General features: G+C 36.2%; 1 protein-coding gene across 2 annotated transcripts in view; it reads left to right on the top strand.

Moving 5' to 3' along the window:
- Nucleotides 1-8,391, top strand: part of abcb11b (ATP-binding cassette, sub-family B (MDR/TAP), member 11b) — a 55,145-nt gene extending 46,754 nt beyond the window's left edge. Inside the window, exons 27-28 of one of the 2 annotated variants that reach the window (XM_056467790.1) lie at nucleotides 4,584-4,730; nucleotides 4,818-8,391. In XM_056467790.1, coding sequence (XP_056323765.1) covers nucleotides 4,584-4,730; nucleotides 4,818-5,018 — 348 coding nt within the window. In that variant the 3' untranslated portion in view covers nucleotides 5,019-8,391. The remainder of the gene's footprint in view (nucleotides 1-4,583; nucleotides 4,731-4,817) is intronic. The other variant, XM_056467789.1, reaches the window with a different exon arrangement.
- The last annotated feature ends 9,906 nt before the right edge of the window (nucleotides 8,392-18,297 follow it).

The raw sequence follows: 18,297 nt of genomic DNA, 5'->3' as shown, positions 1-18,297 counted from the left end.
ACCCAAGGTTATGTATTATAAATGATAATAAACATTAAGTAAATCTAGATAAAAAGATCAAGATTTCAAAGGCCTGTTTACACCAAGAGTGACAGTTATAACAGTAATCAAATTTATACATGGAGTTTTCAAACTAGCATCCAGGGACCATCGGGGGCTGACCAGGAGTGCTGGTGGTCTTAATTAATCTTTGAAGAAAAAATGTACAAATAAAATGATAAATAAATTATTTAATTAATACGATAAAAAATATATTATATATTATTTAAATAAGCACATTATTCTAAATAAATAAAAAAATTTTCATAACAATTCGCCAATGCGTCTGTAAAATATAGCAGTTTTGTCAATTCAAAATGTCCGACAGCCAAATCGGCTGACCTGGGAAAATCAGACATCATTCGACTATGGAGATAACACCTTAAGTCAATTTTCGCAAGTTCTACATTAAATTTGTTCACAAGTTAATCGGAAACAGTCTAATCAACTCCATAACTTTTGGTCAGCATGGTCTGTAGATCATGTGATTTCAGTTTTGGTGAAAATTTGACAAACAGCCTAAGAAGAGTTCGTTCAAATATGTTTTTCAAAAAATTTGAAATAAAGAAATGATTTTCATGACAGAAAATGACGTCACAGGGTGCGTTTGAATCGGCTTGAGCCAAGCAATCAGAAGAAAAAAATAATTTTGAAACTTTGGCCAAGTTGTGGCACTAGAGACTTTTAGTTAGAGAGTCCAAATTTATTGTGGTTTAAGATCAGACTGTTCTCTACCAGTGTGCCAAAGTTTGCAGAAATGCCACAAACGGTTCAAAGGGCTGCCATAGATTCCCAGAACGGAAGAAGAAGACTGAAGAATAATAATAAGAACTGGAACGGATACAAGAGGTGCCTACACACCTTTGTACAAAATGTATAAAACAAATAAAATGTATATGTAAAAAAACTAATATAAGTAATGTAACGTAACACAAATACAAATAATATTATACATTTTCTACTCTAAAAAACTTTTTTTTAATTATTTAATTAATAAATTATATCGATACATTAACATTTTACGATGGGGGTCCCTCACACAACGTTGACCACTGAACCCTTGACCATGATAAATAATAAATTAAAAAATTCTAGGTAAATAATACAAATGTAAATATAGCTGCAAGCAGCAGTTATCAGGGCCAAGCAGCCCAGCGGCCACATCATAAACAAACATGGCAACAAGCTACAGAGCAACTGGAAAATTCTATAAACTGGGCTAACAATCTATGGAGAGTTCAAAACAACAGATTTTCAAACTAATTCAAGATGGTGGACAGGAAGTCGTGTCAATTAGGGAATAAATTATATCAATGTTCTCTGTATGATACAGGGAATCTGCAAGACCAGTCACATGACATTAGACAAAATTATTCAAAAGTTAATTGATAAATTTGGTATGATTTCTATTGGTAGAATTTAATTGTTTGTCAATTTTACCCAGAAGGTGGCGCAAACTGACATAGTTTGGTCAATGTCAGGTCTCGATCACACACATAAAGTTTGGTTTCAATACTTTAAACCATTGCAATAATTCAGCCTGTAATGTCATCTGGCAACGTTACATCAAGTTTGCGCAAATGCTGAATTACAACAGTTTTGTCTATCGACATGAATTCCATAACTTTTGGTCTACATAGTCTGAAGATGATCCGAGTCAAATTTGGCGACGATTGGACCAACAGTCTAGGAGGAGTTAAAAAAAAGAATGGTTTGAACAAAATCAAAATGGCAGACAGGAAGCTTGGCTGACTAATTTCATCAAAATAAGCATATGCAGTCAAAAGTTAATACCAAATTTGTAAATTTCATTAATGATGGCTAATGAATGTCTTATAACTCTTGACCCATAGGTGGCACTCTCACCAATTTTTTATGATGTTGTCAGTGGGTGGCGACAATGACAGACCTAAAGTTTGGTGTCATTATCTTTAACTATCAGAGAGATACAGCCTCAGATGTAGTTTGGCATCATGCCATCACATTTGTCGGTTCTGTAAACAAAAACTGTTACACCTATTGACACAAATTATATAAATTTTTGTCAGCATGGTCTGAAGATAATCGGAGTCAAATTTGGTGAAAATTAGCCAAACGATGTAGGAGGACTTTGAAAAAGAAGGTTTTTTGAATTAAGGCTAGATAGCGGTCAGGACGATCAGTTAGGGGAGAGCGGGGCACAAAGTAACACTTTTTGGTTTTGGTCAAAAAATAAACAAAGTAATGGGGTTAGACAAACCATATTTTTTTTTACCAACAACACACAAGCCTCCCCTACAAATGAGCACTGGAATTATGATCGCTGGACCCATGGTTTCTGTGCAGTATTGCCAAAAGTGCCAGGAGTAAAAATATTACTAGTTGTAACAGACAGGGGGTTAGTTGTAACACATGCTTACAAAGGCAGATTTCACATTCTGTTTACTTTAAATAGTAGCTATATTTCCTCAGTAATTGGCTCATTTCTTTTTTATTCTACATAGCACATTATGTTTATGTATTTATTTGTTTATTGGATAAACACATTTGAATCTATTTGCATTATTATCCATTTATCCGTAATTATACAATGCATTTATTTGCATTATTACAAATAAAATATTTTTTTTCTTAAAACAATATTTACTATTAAAAAACCTTTTTATTTAAAAAGTTCTCAACATTACACTCAAAATTAAAAAATATATATTTTTTGTTTAATTAGTGTCCAACAGTGTGTGGCTTAATTGTAACACCCTGTTACAACTAACCCCGCTGTGTCGTGTTTTCCTCAAAACTGGCTAGCAGTCACTGTGTGTTTTTTACATCTTTTATAATGGTTTAACCTTTTAGCCTAGAAGACGGTGATCACAACAATATCAGATTGTACACACACACTTTCACAGATTTTTTTTGTATAATAAAAAATTCTTTTATGCTGCAAAAATGGTTTCTTCTGTGTTTCTCATCCAAATTTCGCCGAATGTTTTCAATCACTGGCAGGAAGACGTCAGCTGACACTGTGGTGAAAACCTCGGAAGTATGCCATGGTTAACCCTGAGCAAATACCTTAACTTCGTGTTACATTTAACCCGTGTTACTTTGAGCCCTGCGCTCGCCTAATTAAAGCATAATTGGTATCAATATTGTCAGAACAACCCAAGAAATGTATCAAGACACGTATCATAACAATAGGCTAAATTAGTCAAAATTTATTAGCATTTTTATAAATATTGTTATAACGTTTGACCAAAAGGTGGCGCTGTGAGCGACACTTTTTGAGCACCTTTTTGCACTTTTTTGAGCACAGTCCCAAAGACACATACCAACTTTCATAACAATTCGCCAATGTGTCTGTAAAATATAGCAGTTTTGTCAATTCAAAATGTCCGACAGCCAAATCGGCTGACCTGGGAAAATCAGACATCATTCGACTATGGAGATAACACCTTAAGTCAACTTTCGCAAGTTCTACATTAAATTTGTTCGCAAGTTAATCGGAAACAGTCTAATCAACTTGAGTTCCATAACTTTTGGTCAGCATGGTCTGTAGATCATGTGATTTCAGTTTTGGTGAAAATTTGACAAACAGCCTAAGAAGAGTTCGTTCAAATATGTTTTTCAAAAAATTTGAAATAAAGAAATGATTTTCATGACAGAAAATGACGTCACAGGGTGCGTTTGAATCGGCTTGAGCCAAGCAATCAGAAGAAAAAAATAATTTTCAAACTTTGGCCAAGTGGTGGCACTAGAGACTTTGAGTTAGAGAGTCCAAATTTATTGTGGTTTAAGATCAGACTGTTCTCTACCAGTGTGCCAAATTTGCAGAAATGCCACAAACGGTTCATAGGGCTGCCATAGATTCCTAGAACGGAAGAAGAAGACTGAAGAATAATAATAAGAACCGGAACGGATACAAGAGGTGCCTACACACCTTTGTACAAAATGTATAAAACAAATAAAATGTATATGTAAAAAAACTAATATAAGTAATGTAACATAACACAAACACAAATAATATTATACATTTTCTACTCTAAAAAAAACTTTTTTTTAAATTATTTAATTAATAAATTATATAGATACATTAACATTTTACGATGGGGGTCCCTCACACAACGTTGACCACTGAACCCTTGACCATAACCCTAACTGATGAACAAAAATAAAAAACATTGAAAGCCAATTAAAATCCTAATTAAAATTCACTTTTAAGAGGATGCTATAATTGTGATATGAAGTCCCCTGTTTTTATATTTGAAGAGATTTTTTGTATTCATCTATAACTATATCTTTATTGTTATCTAGTTACCATGCAGGATGTGAACAGGCGTTACATTCCAAGTAGTTTAAATTTTGAAGCACTTTTAATTTTAAAGGGCTTTAAGGACATGCCATCTTTCATATTGCTAGGCAGTTGTTGTATGAATGCTACATGAAGGTAGATACTATCCTACTGTTTTGATTGGTTGCTAGGGTCTTTCTGGGTGGTCACAAGGATGTTTTTGGAATGGTCTTATGTAGAAATGAAAATTTCATTAATACATCTTCCTTCCATGATGCAGAAATACGACACCAATGTTGGTTCCCAAGGTTCCCAGCTTTCCCGGGGTCAAAAACAACGTATTGCTATAGCCAGAGCGATCATAAGAGACCCCAAAATACTGCTTCTGGATGAGGCCACCTCAGCACTGGACACAGAAAGTGAGAAGGTAAGCAGGAAAACTAGCAAAATGAGTTCTAGAAGATGGTTAAGAGGTCATTTAAGAACTCATAGTCTATGTTTGTTTATGTTTTAGACTGTACAGGAGGCCTTGGATAAAGCCAGAGAAGGCAGGACCTGTATTGTCATCGCTCACCGTCTGTCTACTATCCAGAACTCTGACATCATAGCTGTGATGTCAAGAGGATACGTCATTGAGAAAGGCACACATGACTATCTGATGGGCCTGAAGGGAGCGTACTATAAACTTGTTACGACTGGAGCTCCAATCAGTTAATGTTTGATAATAATAGCTGATATTTGGTTAATTAAATAAGGAATAATTGAATTGTCAGAGGATAGTGTAGACTCGATGTGGTAATGTGGACATGGATGTACATTATTTTCTTATAATTCAACAGACCAGGGACAATTATTCTGCTTATGCTATGGTCATCAAAACTAGCGAGATCAGTTAGATGTTGCATTTCAAGATTGTTTTCAGGTTTTTGTCCTCAAACAAGCATGAGAGGTGGGTGTGATTTTGCAGAGTACAATGCGATCCTGTATTAACATCTAAGATGATCCTGGAACGTCATTTTTGTTCACTGCAAAAAATGTTGGGTTGCCACACAAGTCATTCATTCATTCATTTTCCTTTGGCGTAGTCTCTAATTTATCAGAGGTCGCCACATCGGAATGAACCGCCAACTATTCCAGCATATATTTTACACAGTGAATACCCTTCCAGCTGTAACCAAGTATTGGGAAATCAACACAAATCGATTAAGTTAACTTAATTGTTTTTGCAAATATAAGTAGATTGAACATAAAACTATTAGGTTGTGCCAAAAAAAAAACCCTCAAGAATTGTATTGGTTAAGCTCATTTTAAATAAGTAGTTGAATAACCAGCAAAATTTATTTTTTAAGTGTTCGAAAATGTAATCCATTACCTTATCCTTACCCCTAAACCCAGCAACACGGGAATGAAAGTTGTGTAACAATCGTGTAGAAAAACATAACCTTAACTGTAAGCTAAATTTAACATGAACTGTAAAAATGTATCTCTTAATTCTGATTGGCTATTGGAAACGTTGTTCATGGATGTTGATCCAGGAACATTATTATTATTATTATTATTATTATTATTATTATTATTATTATTAATAATAATAATAATAATAATAATAATAATAATAATAATAATAGGGAATGCATGGTGGTGCAGTGGGTAGCACAATCGCCTCACAGCAAGAAGGTCGCTGGTTCAAGCCCCGGCTGGGTCAGTTGGCGTTTCTGTGTGGAGTTTGCATGTTCTCTCCGTATTTGCGTGGGCTTCCTCCGGGTGCTCTGGTTTCCCCCACAAGTCCAAAGACATGGTATATGTGAAGCTAAATTGGTTAAGCTAAATTGTCCATAGTGTATGTGAGTGAACAAGGGCACCTCTGACAAGTGAAGAGCTGGGTGGGGGTTGGGGGGGTTTGGTTGCAGACAAACGTGAAGTGCGGGGGGGTTGTCTGTAGGTCGTGGGCCCAAGATAATGTCTCTGGGGGCCCCAAAAATGCGTGGGCCCTTAGAATCACCCCCAGCGGCGCCCCTGTGAAAATGAGTGTGTATGGATGTTTCCATCTGCTGCGTAAAACATATGCTGGATAAGTTGGCGGTTCATTTCACTGTGGCGACCCCAGATTAATGAAGGGACTAAGCCGGAAAGAAAATAAATGAATGAATAATAATAATAATTTATAAAAAAATTTGAAATTTATAAATTTATAAATAAATTTGAACTTATTTTATAAAAATAAGTTTGGGTGTGTGAATGACTTATCTACCATGGTGCTGAGTTTACAACGAGGCTGAAACAGTGTAGGACCCGAAGCAGAGCGTAAACAGCGAGAGGCAGAAGAAATAGATATCAAATCACAAATGTAACCTGGAGCAGAACCATGAACAGCTTTATATGGTAAAATCAATGTCTTAATATCAATACGAGACTTAACGGGTAGCCAGTGAAGCTGTTGGAGTACAGGAGTAACGTGAGACTGAGATGATGCATGTGTCAACACACGAACAGCAGAATTTTGGATGTTTTGTTAAATCTTGAGAGAATTAGCTTGTAACCCTCCAAAAAGAGAATTGCACAAATCCAAGCGAGACATGATAAAAGCATGGACAAGTCTTTCAGCATCAGGCCTCGAGAGGAAAGGACTAATATGGGCTGGATTTCGAAGATAATAAAAGGCGGTTTTAGTTAAATGTTTAAACTGAGGCTTCAGACTAAGCTGAGCGTCGAGGAGAACACCAAGATTACGCACCTGTGGATATGGTGATAAGACAGACCCATCAACTGTTAACACAAATCCATTACATTTGAACTATTCAGTTTAGCATAATTATGTTGCATCCAGGCTTTAATTTCAACTAAGCAAGCGTAAGCGATGACATTGATGTCGATAAATTGGGCGAAGTGCTAATGTGGATTTGCGTCTCATCGGCATAGCAATGATGTCCAATACCAAATGTTTGCAGGATTTGACTAAGAGGCAACATATAAATCCTAAAGAGAAGTGGACCAAGTACTGACCCTTGGGGGACACCATGACATAAAGGAACATGTCCTACTTGGTGAAATCACACTAACCTGCATGGGACTAGTTTCTAGTCATTCAAAACCTTCTGTTTTGTTTTTTATTGGTTTTAGGCTGTGAAATAATTTGAAATAACTGAAATTGTTTGGCGTAGTGATATCTAACCAGTGTATAGTAACCAATTACCTATGCTCAAATTATTGTTATGGAGTAGATTTTGTCAGGAGTTGTACTTTACTAAGTAGTTTTAAAAAGGTGTACTTTTACTTGAGTACATTTTAGTGCTGTACATTTACTGCACTATTTTCCTTCAACCTGTAGTCACTACTTTATTTGTTTATGTTTTTCTTTTCTACTTTGATTGGCTAAGTAGAATAATCAGTCCACTTTTAAATTTATATTGCATTAATGGCAAATAATTTAACCTAATGTGGTGTACACTGATTTCAGCTACATTTTTAACTTACAGGGTATAAAGTGTATATAATAGTTTTCACAGTGTATTACTGCTTTTTACAATTGAGTAGTTTCAGAAGTAGTTTTTACCTATATACTGTACTTTGAGTAGGATTTACAACAGATACTTTTAGTCTACATGCAGTAAAAGTTGTCAAGTAATGATACTTTTTTACTAGAGTATGATTGTTTAGTACTTTTATTTATCACTGTATGTAACTGTAATGTGGTCAAAACCTGGCTGGAATTACATTAGATGTTCGATTATCTGAAAGCCAATTAGAATCAAGCATTTAACTTGTAGTACAAAGGCCAATACACATTGTCAAACACAAAAAAAGACAAAAAATGGACAGCAACAGACTTTTTTTTCATCGATTGAACAATGTGGGCTTGCTGGCAAATATTTGACTGAATTTTGAGATAATACTGTATTAAAATTGTTTTAATGCATACTGTGAAGATTCAAAGTTCTATAATTGCATAGAAATTATTATAAAAAAAAACGATTCATATGTACATATTGATACATATAGCAATGATTAAAAAAGCAAGAACTTTGATGTTTTTGTTGTTGTATCCATTAACAAATAAATGTATTTATGTACTTTAAATAAGTTCAGTTCAAGCTGCCATTTTTAATTTCTCTATAGCTAAAATGTCATTATGAAATCACTGAATGAATAAAGGGGGTTTTCCATTATGGTATGTGACTTTTGAGCAGTGATTTCACAGACTGAACAAGGATACATTTAAAGCAGCAGTTAAAGAGCAGTTTGTGCATTTATGATAGCTCCAAAAACATGTCAGTGGTAATATATCTACTGTAATGAATCAGAATGCACTTATTTTTTCAATGGCTTTTAACACCGAAACTTATGCTTGGTTGCCAGGTGGTGTAGTTACAAATATTACATAGTTTTAAGTTCTAAAATATTTCTTATTGATATGATAAAATTCCACACAGTTTCAGCAAAGAAATTGTGTGCAAATGTAGCAGAGGCCAGCTAGTGAAGTACTGTGCAGGGAAACCTCACTTCTCTCAGCTCTAAAAGTTTCTCTGGTGACAGATGGTAGAGGCATTGGTCTTTAGCCTCCTTGTTAAAGCAAACAACTACCATGCAGACAGTCGCTGGTTCGATCCCAGCTTGGATCGATCCCAGATTAGGTGTTGGAGAACTGGCAGGGTTACGTTGGTGCCGTGACCCAGATGGGAGTGAGATTTTAAAGGGGGTGAGTGTAGTGGATGCCAGCAAGTGAAGTGCTGTGCAGGTAAACCTCTGACCTCTAAAAGGTGCTCTTGCGACAAACATTAGATGTCATGGTCTTTAGCCTCCTTGTTAGAGCAATTGACTCCCATGCGGACAGTCGCCTGTTCAATCCCAGTTTGGAGCAGGTTGGGTGGTGTAGGACTGTCAGGGTTACACACATACATGACGTAAATCTACAATTCCACCAAAACCCAAATGATTTAGATCTGGTGACTTTGAGTCATAACAAGATCTGAACACTGTGGTCATAAAAGGATGGTCAGCAGCAATGCTAACGTAGGATGTGGCGTTTAAATGATGCTCAATTGGTACTAAGGAGTGAAACGAGTGGCATTATATTACCAGAGGCCTAAACTGTTCAAAGAAGCAGGATAAATTCATGATTTTATATTATTTACACCTACCATCTGAATGTTGCAGCTGAAACTGACTTGTCTTGATACGGTTCTGAGCAAAGTGCAAATTGCCAGCTTTAATTTCCTATTAGCTGAGAGGAATATTACCTGTTGTGATACTGCCGTAGCTGTATCTGCTTCAAGATACAACATGTAATGCATTCAAAGATGCTGTTCAGCATACCTTGATTGTAGCAAGAGGTGATTTAGGTTACCGTTGCCTTTCTGTAGTTTGGACAAGTTTGACAGTTCTCCTCTGATTGATGGGATCAGTAAAGCATTTCCTAGAGTTCATTGTGTTTATTGTGTTCATTGTGTGCAGAAATTGTCCAGCCAAAACTGTGAAAGCTAAATGGCTTATACATCACCTGTTGCTGTTTTTGACACTGTACTACTTACAATCAAGAATTAACAAGTTATATAATCTGTATTAACAAACTTTAATAGGGTAAAACATGTTTCTGATGTTTAAAATCCAAAAGTAACCTAGCATTTAGCATTGTTAGCAAAGTATGGCAACATTATGAATATACCCAGCAGGCACAAAACATCATAAGACATTGATATTTGGTTAAATTTAGGTCATGACTTCAGTTGACCAAAATTTAACGTCTAGCCAACCGTTTAAGTCCAATATTACGTCAAATTATGCTGATATTTGGTTGATTAGGTTGTGTTGGAACGTGACCAAAATCCAATGTCGGATAGATTTCATAGTGGTAATGTCCACACAACGTCAAGGTGTAACATGATTAGACATTGATATTTGGTTGACTTTGGGTTGAATTAGGTTGGATGTTGGAGATTGATGTCGGCCTGACGTTGGGTTTTGACGTCAACTCAGTTTTCATTTCCAAACAAATCCAACGGTCCCATGACGTTGGGGTACAACTTCAATATGACGTCCTGTGCCTGCAGGGTAGTATGTTATAATGTAGCATTAGACATAAGGTAGTATCAGGAAAATCAGAAAAAAAAATAAACATCAGGAAAAATAGTGAACAATAACAAAACGAAGTTAAGACTGAGTTTTCTGTTGCCTGTGTAGTTTAAAAGAGTCTCTCTGTTGAAGCAGGAGGTCTAAGATTTGACCAGCTTCATCAAAGAATCTTTCTATTTTTTCAAGATTCTGTGCAGTTAAAATTCGGCTGACCACTGCCGCAGCAATGGCCTGTGATTGGCAGGTATTGTGGACCACACGGTGTCTAACCTTCTTACCAGGTTCAACAATTAAGTATCCCGCTTTTACTGGAGGACTTTGCGTGGTGGACCGCTCTCTTACATACTGCCTTAAGTAACCAGAGTAGAGCTGGATTAACCTTGACAACCCTGTTCTGTAAGACAAACGCAGTGATTCAGCTGTGCCTTTAGGAACAGATGCTAAACGAATCCCATGAATCCTCATGTGTAGGTGAATCGCTGCTCCATTGACCCACTGCTTAATATTATATGTGTTCAACTGGTGATCCACAGTCATGGTTTCATAAAGTTCGATCACAGCATATTTCAACTTCTGGTCATAGAGTTCAGTTATTTCTCCCATGTCCTCAATGTCATTGGCCCTCCTAGAAACCAGCTTGAGATATTCGCTTACAATACTAGCAATTTCAGAAGAGTTATCTGATCCGAAAGCCTTTTTAAATGGGTCTGGAGTCACGCCATCTATCTGACTGACAATATTGGATGCAAGAGTATCAAGCAGGAAAGACAAAGCGAGTGCCACAACTCCGACACCACCGTAAGATACATTTGCATTCTGTCCAAAAATAGAGGTCAGGTTGGTGTCTAAAGTTACCAGTTGGTCTGCGGTCAGGCTTTGCTGGACGGCAGTATACTGCAGATCGAGCGCAGTGCTGGAATTGAGGGACAGTAGATTTGCCACCGTCCCATCTAGTGTAATGTCCGGAAGGATCCCATTGTCCTGCGCAACTCTGTAGATGCTGTCGATAGTTGCTGGAGATGGGGTGCAGGGATGATTTCCCATGCTTAAAAGGCTTATCCTTGTCTTGCTAGTAGGTCAAACATCCAGAGACACTTGTGCAGTGGAACTGAGACCAGTTATTTTGAAATGGAAAGAAAGGTCAGTGCCAAAGTACATGGTTTAATCTGTGCAAGAGCAAACAATGTGACAAGTCAGGTTAAACATTTACATAGAAATGTGAATCTGGTAACTCTGGTACCAAATTATCTAACATTAAGGAATTTTAGATGTTACAATTATGTAAACCGGGAATGGGGTTTCCCTATATGGAAAATGCTTTAAGGGATTGTTTTCACACAATTGATAATTTTTTTATCTTGTTTTAGGAGGATCATAGACAAGTTTTACTATGCTATTCCCTTGCTTTAGTTAAAAAGTGGCCATGGCTTCTCAAATAAGAAAATTCGCTTAAGTAAGTCCACATCATACTTCTTTTTTTTCCCCCAACAGATTTACATTAAGATAAACTCTGCATGATCTTACTAGTGCACATGCCCTCCAGAAGCCTAAGCAAGTGTCAGTCACTTCCGGGGCCTGATCGGGGCCAGCGGCCGGCCTTTTTCGGCCCACCGAATACCTTGAGCCAAAGAGGGCCAGCTGGGGCTTCAGGGCATAGTAAAAGTAGAGGCACAGTTTGCACGAGTCTGGTAAAGATGGTGTGCTGCCGTTACACTAGTTTTCCGATTGCACATGAGTACATGCGCCCAAAAATAAAAATGAGGGAAATGGTGTCACTTGTTTTCATTTTAATCATTTTGTGATGGTGTGCTTTATGTGCCTGATTCCCGCTGAACTGGGTGTGATGTGTGATGTTTGATTTGGGGGGAATTCTGGGGACGGGGTTTGTGTGCCGCGTTGTGAGCTACTATCCCGACAGTGGAAACGTGACATGATTTCCACCTCACTGCTCAAGCCTCAGGGCTATTGGCCGGATAAAAGCACTGGCTCGCACTGGCCCAGCAGTGGAAATGCAGCTATTTATGGCACATTTACATTTCATGGTATAGCTTGATACAGCTGTTTTGTGATGTATAGTTCATAGTACTTTGTAATAGCTTTTAGTCAAACCTTGGTTGAGGTTCCAAGTAAGCTATATCGATGTGAAAAAGTGATGTATACATGCTGTAGTCATCTGGCTAATGTCAGTAAAAGCCACTGTTGAATCATTTAAAATAACTTTCTTGCCTTAATGTGGCTGTATTGTGATCACAAGACTAGATGCAGACTTGAAATTCATGGGGTGACCAGGAATGATGTAATATTAGTAGAGGTTTCCCAACTATACTATTGGTATGCTCCAAATTTGGAGTAAAACTTCTGTAAAAACAGTCATGGCCACCATATTGAAGTTTTTCCTTAACCAAAGTGCTCAAAACTAGACTGAATCCTTCAGAATGAAGGATTCCAAACTGTTCATCTGGTGGGCACTTTGGGCCCCCATGATCCTTTGCACGGGAAAGTTGTTTGGTGTTGAACAGCACATTCCATTTAAAAGTGCTCATCTATATGCCCTAATCCTTACAAAGTGGTAACTCTGGAACAGGGATGTTCAAACTTGGTCCTGGAGGGCCAGTGTCCTGCAGATTTTAGCTCCAATTTACCTTAACACACCTTCAAGGATGTTTCTAGAAAGTCTAGTAAGAGCTTGATTAGCTAGTCCAGGTTTTTCTTATTAAGGTTGGAAATAAACTTTGCAGGACACTGGCCCTCCAGGACCGAGTTTGGACGCCCCTGCTCTGGTGGGTAAAAAAGGGATCATGGCATATGGATGAGCTGTTAAATGTCAGTAATCCCACTCATATTTAGTTGGTACTAAACTTCAGAAGCAAACCATGCCAAATAGACCAAGTAAAGTGACCAGAGTATAGTCTTGCCACACAGTGTAAAAATGACTAAAGAGAGCAGCACCTAGTGGCAAAAATGTCACTTTTTACCATGTTTTTCTTTACTGTATATTGCTGGTGGAATGATCTTGAACTTAAAATCATCAACCTTTCAGTCAAGCCAGAAGTTTCTACTGACCTTACTTGTGTTGTGTTAATGCCACATCACCCTGCAGCCCAAGCCTGGTCAACCACTGAAGCTACAGTAAGTAGGATTGAGCCTGACCAGTACCTGGACGGGAGACACAGGTGAATGCTAGATAGCTGTTGGATGATGTGCTTGTGAGGCCAGCAAAAGGAGTTTATACTGTAATGCCTCATTTCCACTAAGCAGTTCAGTACAATACAGTACGATTTGGTATGGGTCACCATCGGGCTTGCAATTCCACTACCAAAAGTACCCTTTCTTAGTAGGTGTGGTGTACATAAGAAAGTTGCGTTCAACATCATTCTTGCTCAAAGAAGAAAGTTATGTGGACCGTTCACATACTGTATGGCACCCTTTGTGCAGTCAAGTTCATTATTTCAAACGTAGACACAAAAAAAGAGAGGAACTGGTGTTACGGTTTAACTGGTGACCTTGTTGACTGGGGACCCTTTCCAGATGTAAGCTATTCATGTTTGCAGATTGGCAGAGTCACCACTTTTTCACAGCTACAAAACATGCCCATACCAATTAAATATTCTTTTTACTTGGTGTCAGGGACATTGTTCATATCAATATTTGTGTGGCAGAACAGTATATAAGCAAAATTAATCTAAAAAAATATTTATAATTTACATGTCATCAAAGGGATTCAAACTCGTACCAGCCTGATCTCACGAGAAAACGTATTTTACGTTTTGTCAGTTTAGCGGCTAATTGGTACGAATTCATACGAGTTCAGTCATACGAAATTGTACGATTTTAAAAAGTAGGTGTGGCACCTAACCCCACCCCTAAACCCAACAGTCATTGGGGGATGAGCAAATCGTACTAAATCGAATAGACGTGAGATTGTGTTGAAAGGTTCAGTACAAGTATCAATCGAGCGATCTAATGGAGCTATTCAGGACTATTTGTGATATGGTCGGTTTTGATTTCTTTATGGGTCAACATATGATGTGCTTTGGTTGTGGGCTCGCATTCGCAATTGGTCAAATCAAGTTTTTTTAATAGTTGTAGACTCGTGTTTACCTGTGTCTACAGACTCGGAGACACGGAGTCTTTTCCCCATTTTTTCCCTTGTTTTTTTTTCTTAACAACCCTCGTGGTTTTCATGTTGACATGTTATGTGAACAGTGTCATAAACAACAATGGAAGACATAGAGCAGATACATTTTTTGCTTCTCACCATGTGGCTGTCACAACAAAAGATAAGCTTTAGTTTAGCATGGTTTATTGCTGCACACCATCATTGTATTAATTAATTGTTGCAGATGCAAGTGAAGATTCTATGTAAATCACTAGTGTTCAGCAGCAAGTCTAGCTCCACCCTTTTGTACCGTTTCATCGTTACCCTCAGCAAAGGGTCCCAAAAAAGTGGTAATCACTATTTTGGTACTTTTACAGTGGAAATGCATACTGTACTTCTAAGTGGTAATGAACCATAAGAGGCACTTTCCTTCAGATTTTGATTAAAGAGCACCAAGGCAAAAACTTTTGTGTTAAATAACTGAAAATATAATAAATTAATTGCACATCTCAGGAAGAGCATTGTGAGCTATCAAGGAACATTTTTGATCTTCAATGTTTGATTTTTAAAAATTTATTTATTATGATCATTAGCTTAATATTCAGTTTCACAAATTTCCCATAGTCCTCTAACTGGTGAGTTTCTCATAGATCATAACATCAAATTATTTGATTCATCTATTAACTGATTTTCATCAATTAAGCCTTTGATTTAAATCTCCTCAATTTAAACCTTTCTTCTTGCCCATTTACAGATATAGCTTTGTCTCTCTTTATTGAATTGAATTCTTTATTGTAGCCCCCTCCGCCAAATATCTTTGACAGAGATCATAATTTCCAATTTAATGTAACCTTTTGTTTGTTTTGTTTCTGTAAATGAATCTGATTTTTAACAGACAGAGGACAATGCACAAAACATTGGTTAGCAAATCAAGGCAAGTGCAGCTTAGTGTATTCAGCTTTGAATTAAATTGAGTTATTAATAGGATAGTTTATGTTTTTACTGCAATAAGTTCATTTTAAAAATTTTCAAAAATATACTGCATCAGTTAATATCATTTAAAGCAATCTTTTGTAGTTCTTTTTAAATATTAGGAAATTACTCATAAAAACTTAAGTAATACAGTTCGGTATTTAGCACACAAACAAGTTTGGTTTCTTGCCCTTTATAAGAAAAATTTTGGGCACCCCTGGTTTAGTGTCGACACGTAGCACCAAGGCGACCCGAGTTTGATTCCCTGCTTGAGGTCCTTGCTGATCTCATGCACCCCACACTTTCCTGTCTGTAAAATCTCCACTGTCCTATCACAATAAAGGTAAACCCCTAAAAAGTTTTCTGTAACCTCCACAAAAGTAAAAATCTACTGTTGTTGACACATCAAATGACGTTTTGAATTTTTGATTTCATCAGGTTCAGATCAGGATCATATCATTATTTCAGCGCTTTCAGCTTTAAGAAAGCTTTATATATATATATATATATATATATATATATATATATATATATATATATATATATATATTTTTTTTTTTTTTTTTTTTTTTTTTTTTTTTTTTTTTTACATAAAATTACGTTGTTACATGTACCAAAAATGGTAATTTATGAAATAAATAAAAAAAATAAAAAAAATTAATTAAAAAAAAAAAAAAAAAAAAGGCAGTGGTATTCCCTCTTAACCAGTCAATGATTTATTACAAAACATCATCTGACAAACAGTAAAACATTAAAAAATATTTATAAAAGTATTTTTTTTTTTACAAACACATACCAATAATCTGTAATTCTTGACAATTCTGGAAAAAAAAACCAAAGAAACCATCAGCAGAGCAGTGTGTGTGTGTGTGTGTGTGTGTGTGTGTGTGTATATATATATATATATATATATATATATATATATATATATATATATATATATATAGATAGATAGATTTACAGTTGAAGTCAGAAGGATTAGTCCCCCTTTGATTTTTTTTTATTTTTTTATTTTTTATATTTTCCAAATAATGTTTAACAGAGCAAGGAAATTTTCACAGTATGTCTGATAATATTTTTTCCTCTGGACAAATCTTTTTTATTTGGGCTACAATAAAAGCAGTCTTTAACTTATGAACCATTTTAAGGAGAAAAATATTAGCCCCTTTAAGCTAATTTTTTTCCCCAACTGTCTACAGAACAAACCATCATTATACTATAACTTGCCTAATTACCCTAACCTGCCTAACCTAATTAACCTAGTTAAGCCTTTAAATGTCACTTTAAGCTTTATAGAAGTGTCTTGAAAAATATCTAGTCAAATATTATTTACTGTCATCAACTGTCATCATTAAAACTTGTTTAGAAATGTGTTGGAAAAATCTTCTCTCCGATAAACAAAAATTGGGGGAAAAAAAATAAACAGGGGGGCTAATAATTCAGGGGGGTTAATAATTTTGACTTCAACTGTGTGTGTATGTATGTATGTATGTATGTATGTATGTATATATATATATATATATATATATATATATATATATATATATATATATATATATATATAAATAAATAAATAAAAAATAAATAAATATCAGGGGTGTCTAAACTCGGTCCTGGAGGGCCGGTGTCCTACATATTTTAGTTCCAACCCCAATTAAACACACCTGATCCAGCTAATCAAGCTCTTTCAAGGTATACTACAAACTTCCAGGCAGTTGTGTTGAAGCAAGTTGGAGTTTAACTATACAGGACACTATCCCTCCAGGACCCAGTTTGGACATCCCTGAGATATACATGTATGATATAATGGTTTTGAGTGCTGTGAAGCTCTAGTGTGAACGTAACAGTAGTGACCCTGTTCATCTGAACATGCTCCAGATCCACGTGACAAACAATCCATCCACTAAAGTCTGTGATTACAGATTGGATAAAATGTCACAACAGGGTGTGCATAACATTAGGTTTTATATAACATTACTGTAATTCAAATGCTTGATTATACTTGACCATTAAACACATATTGCACTCAGGTTGCCATGTCAACGTGTACAGTGTATTCACTTAACATGCAGCATGCAATCGGTCATCTGACAGGCGGGAAAAATACGGTCTACTAAAAAATTACACCAGTTTGTGTCACAAAAAGTGTTTCACCTACAGTAGCCTGATGCATAAAGTAACACAAAAGTCGCAATTAACAATAAACCTAAAAAATTCCGTACAGAAATGTGCTGTTCTTCTGAAAGTCCAATATTAACGAAGATCTGACATCATTCATGCACTTTAAATGCAATAAAAATACTGTCCTATTACATACAAATAACGACGTCTTTTGAAAAACGTTTTGGAAGATAGTCATGCATTTAAACACAAAACATGCAGTCCGGTGTGTACAGTGTTGGTGAGATTGCCTATTAAACAACGACATCAAGTTGAACTTTAAAACGATAATTAAGCTGAAACCTCAACCCACTGACTCATTTGTAATCAAGTTAAAAACAGGCCATACAGATTCCTTTACACCGTCCAAATATATAAAATATAATCCAAATATATAAAAAATGTAAACATTATCCCAAGTACAAAAGCTTGTGAGAACTCCTGACAGGCCAACGGTCCGAGGAAAGCTCGTGATGATGTGGTTTGTTTGTTGTGCAGTTATTCTCTGTAAGTTTTTAGATAGTATGAGGCATAAGGCTGCATGCTTAACCGTCTCTTAGAAAATGTCATAGGTGTCCGTGTGCTCATCCATCTTAAACCCTGTGATGGGAACATATTTAGGTCGCAAGTAAACTGAACATGCAAAGCTGTGTGAAATAATTTTAAACGTAAAGAAAGAACAATTTGAGAAACA

The sequence above is a fragment of the Danio aesculapii genome, chromosome 11 (genome assembly GCF_903798145.1).
Source record: "Danio aesculapii chromosome 11, fDanAes4.1, whole genome shotgun sequence".
Taxonomy (NCBI): Eukaryota; Metazoa; Chordata; class Actinopteri; order Cypriniformes; family Danionidae; genus Danio; species Danio aesculapii.
Note: the sequence above shows the minus strand (reverse complement) of the source record. Positions and strands in the feature narration are given on the sequence as shown.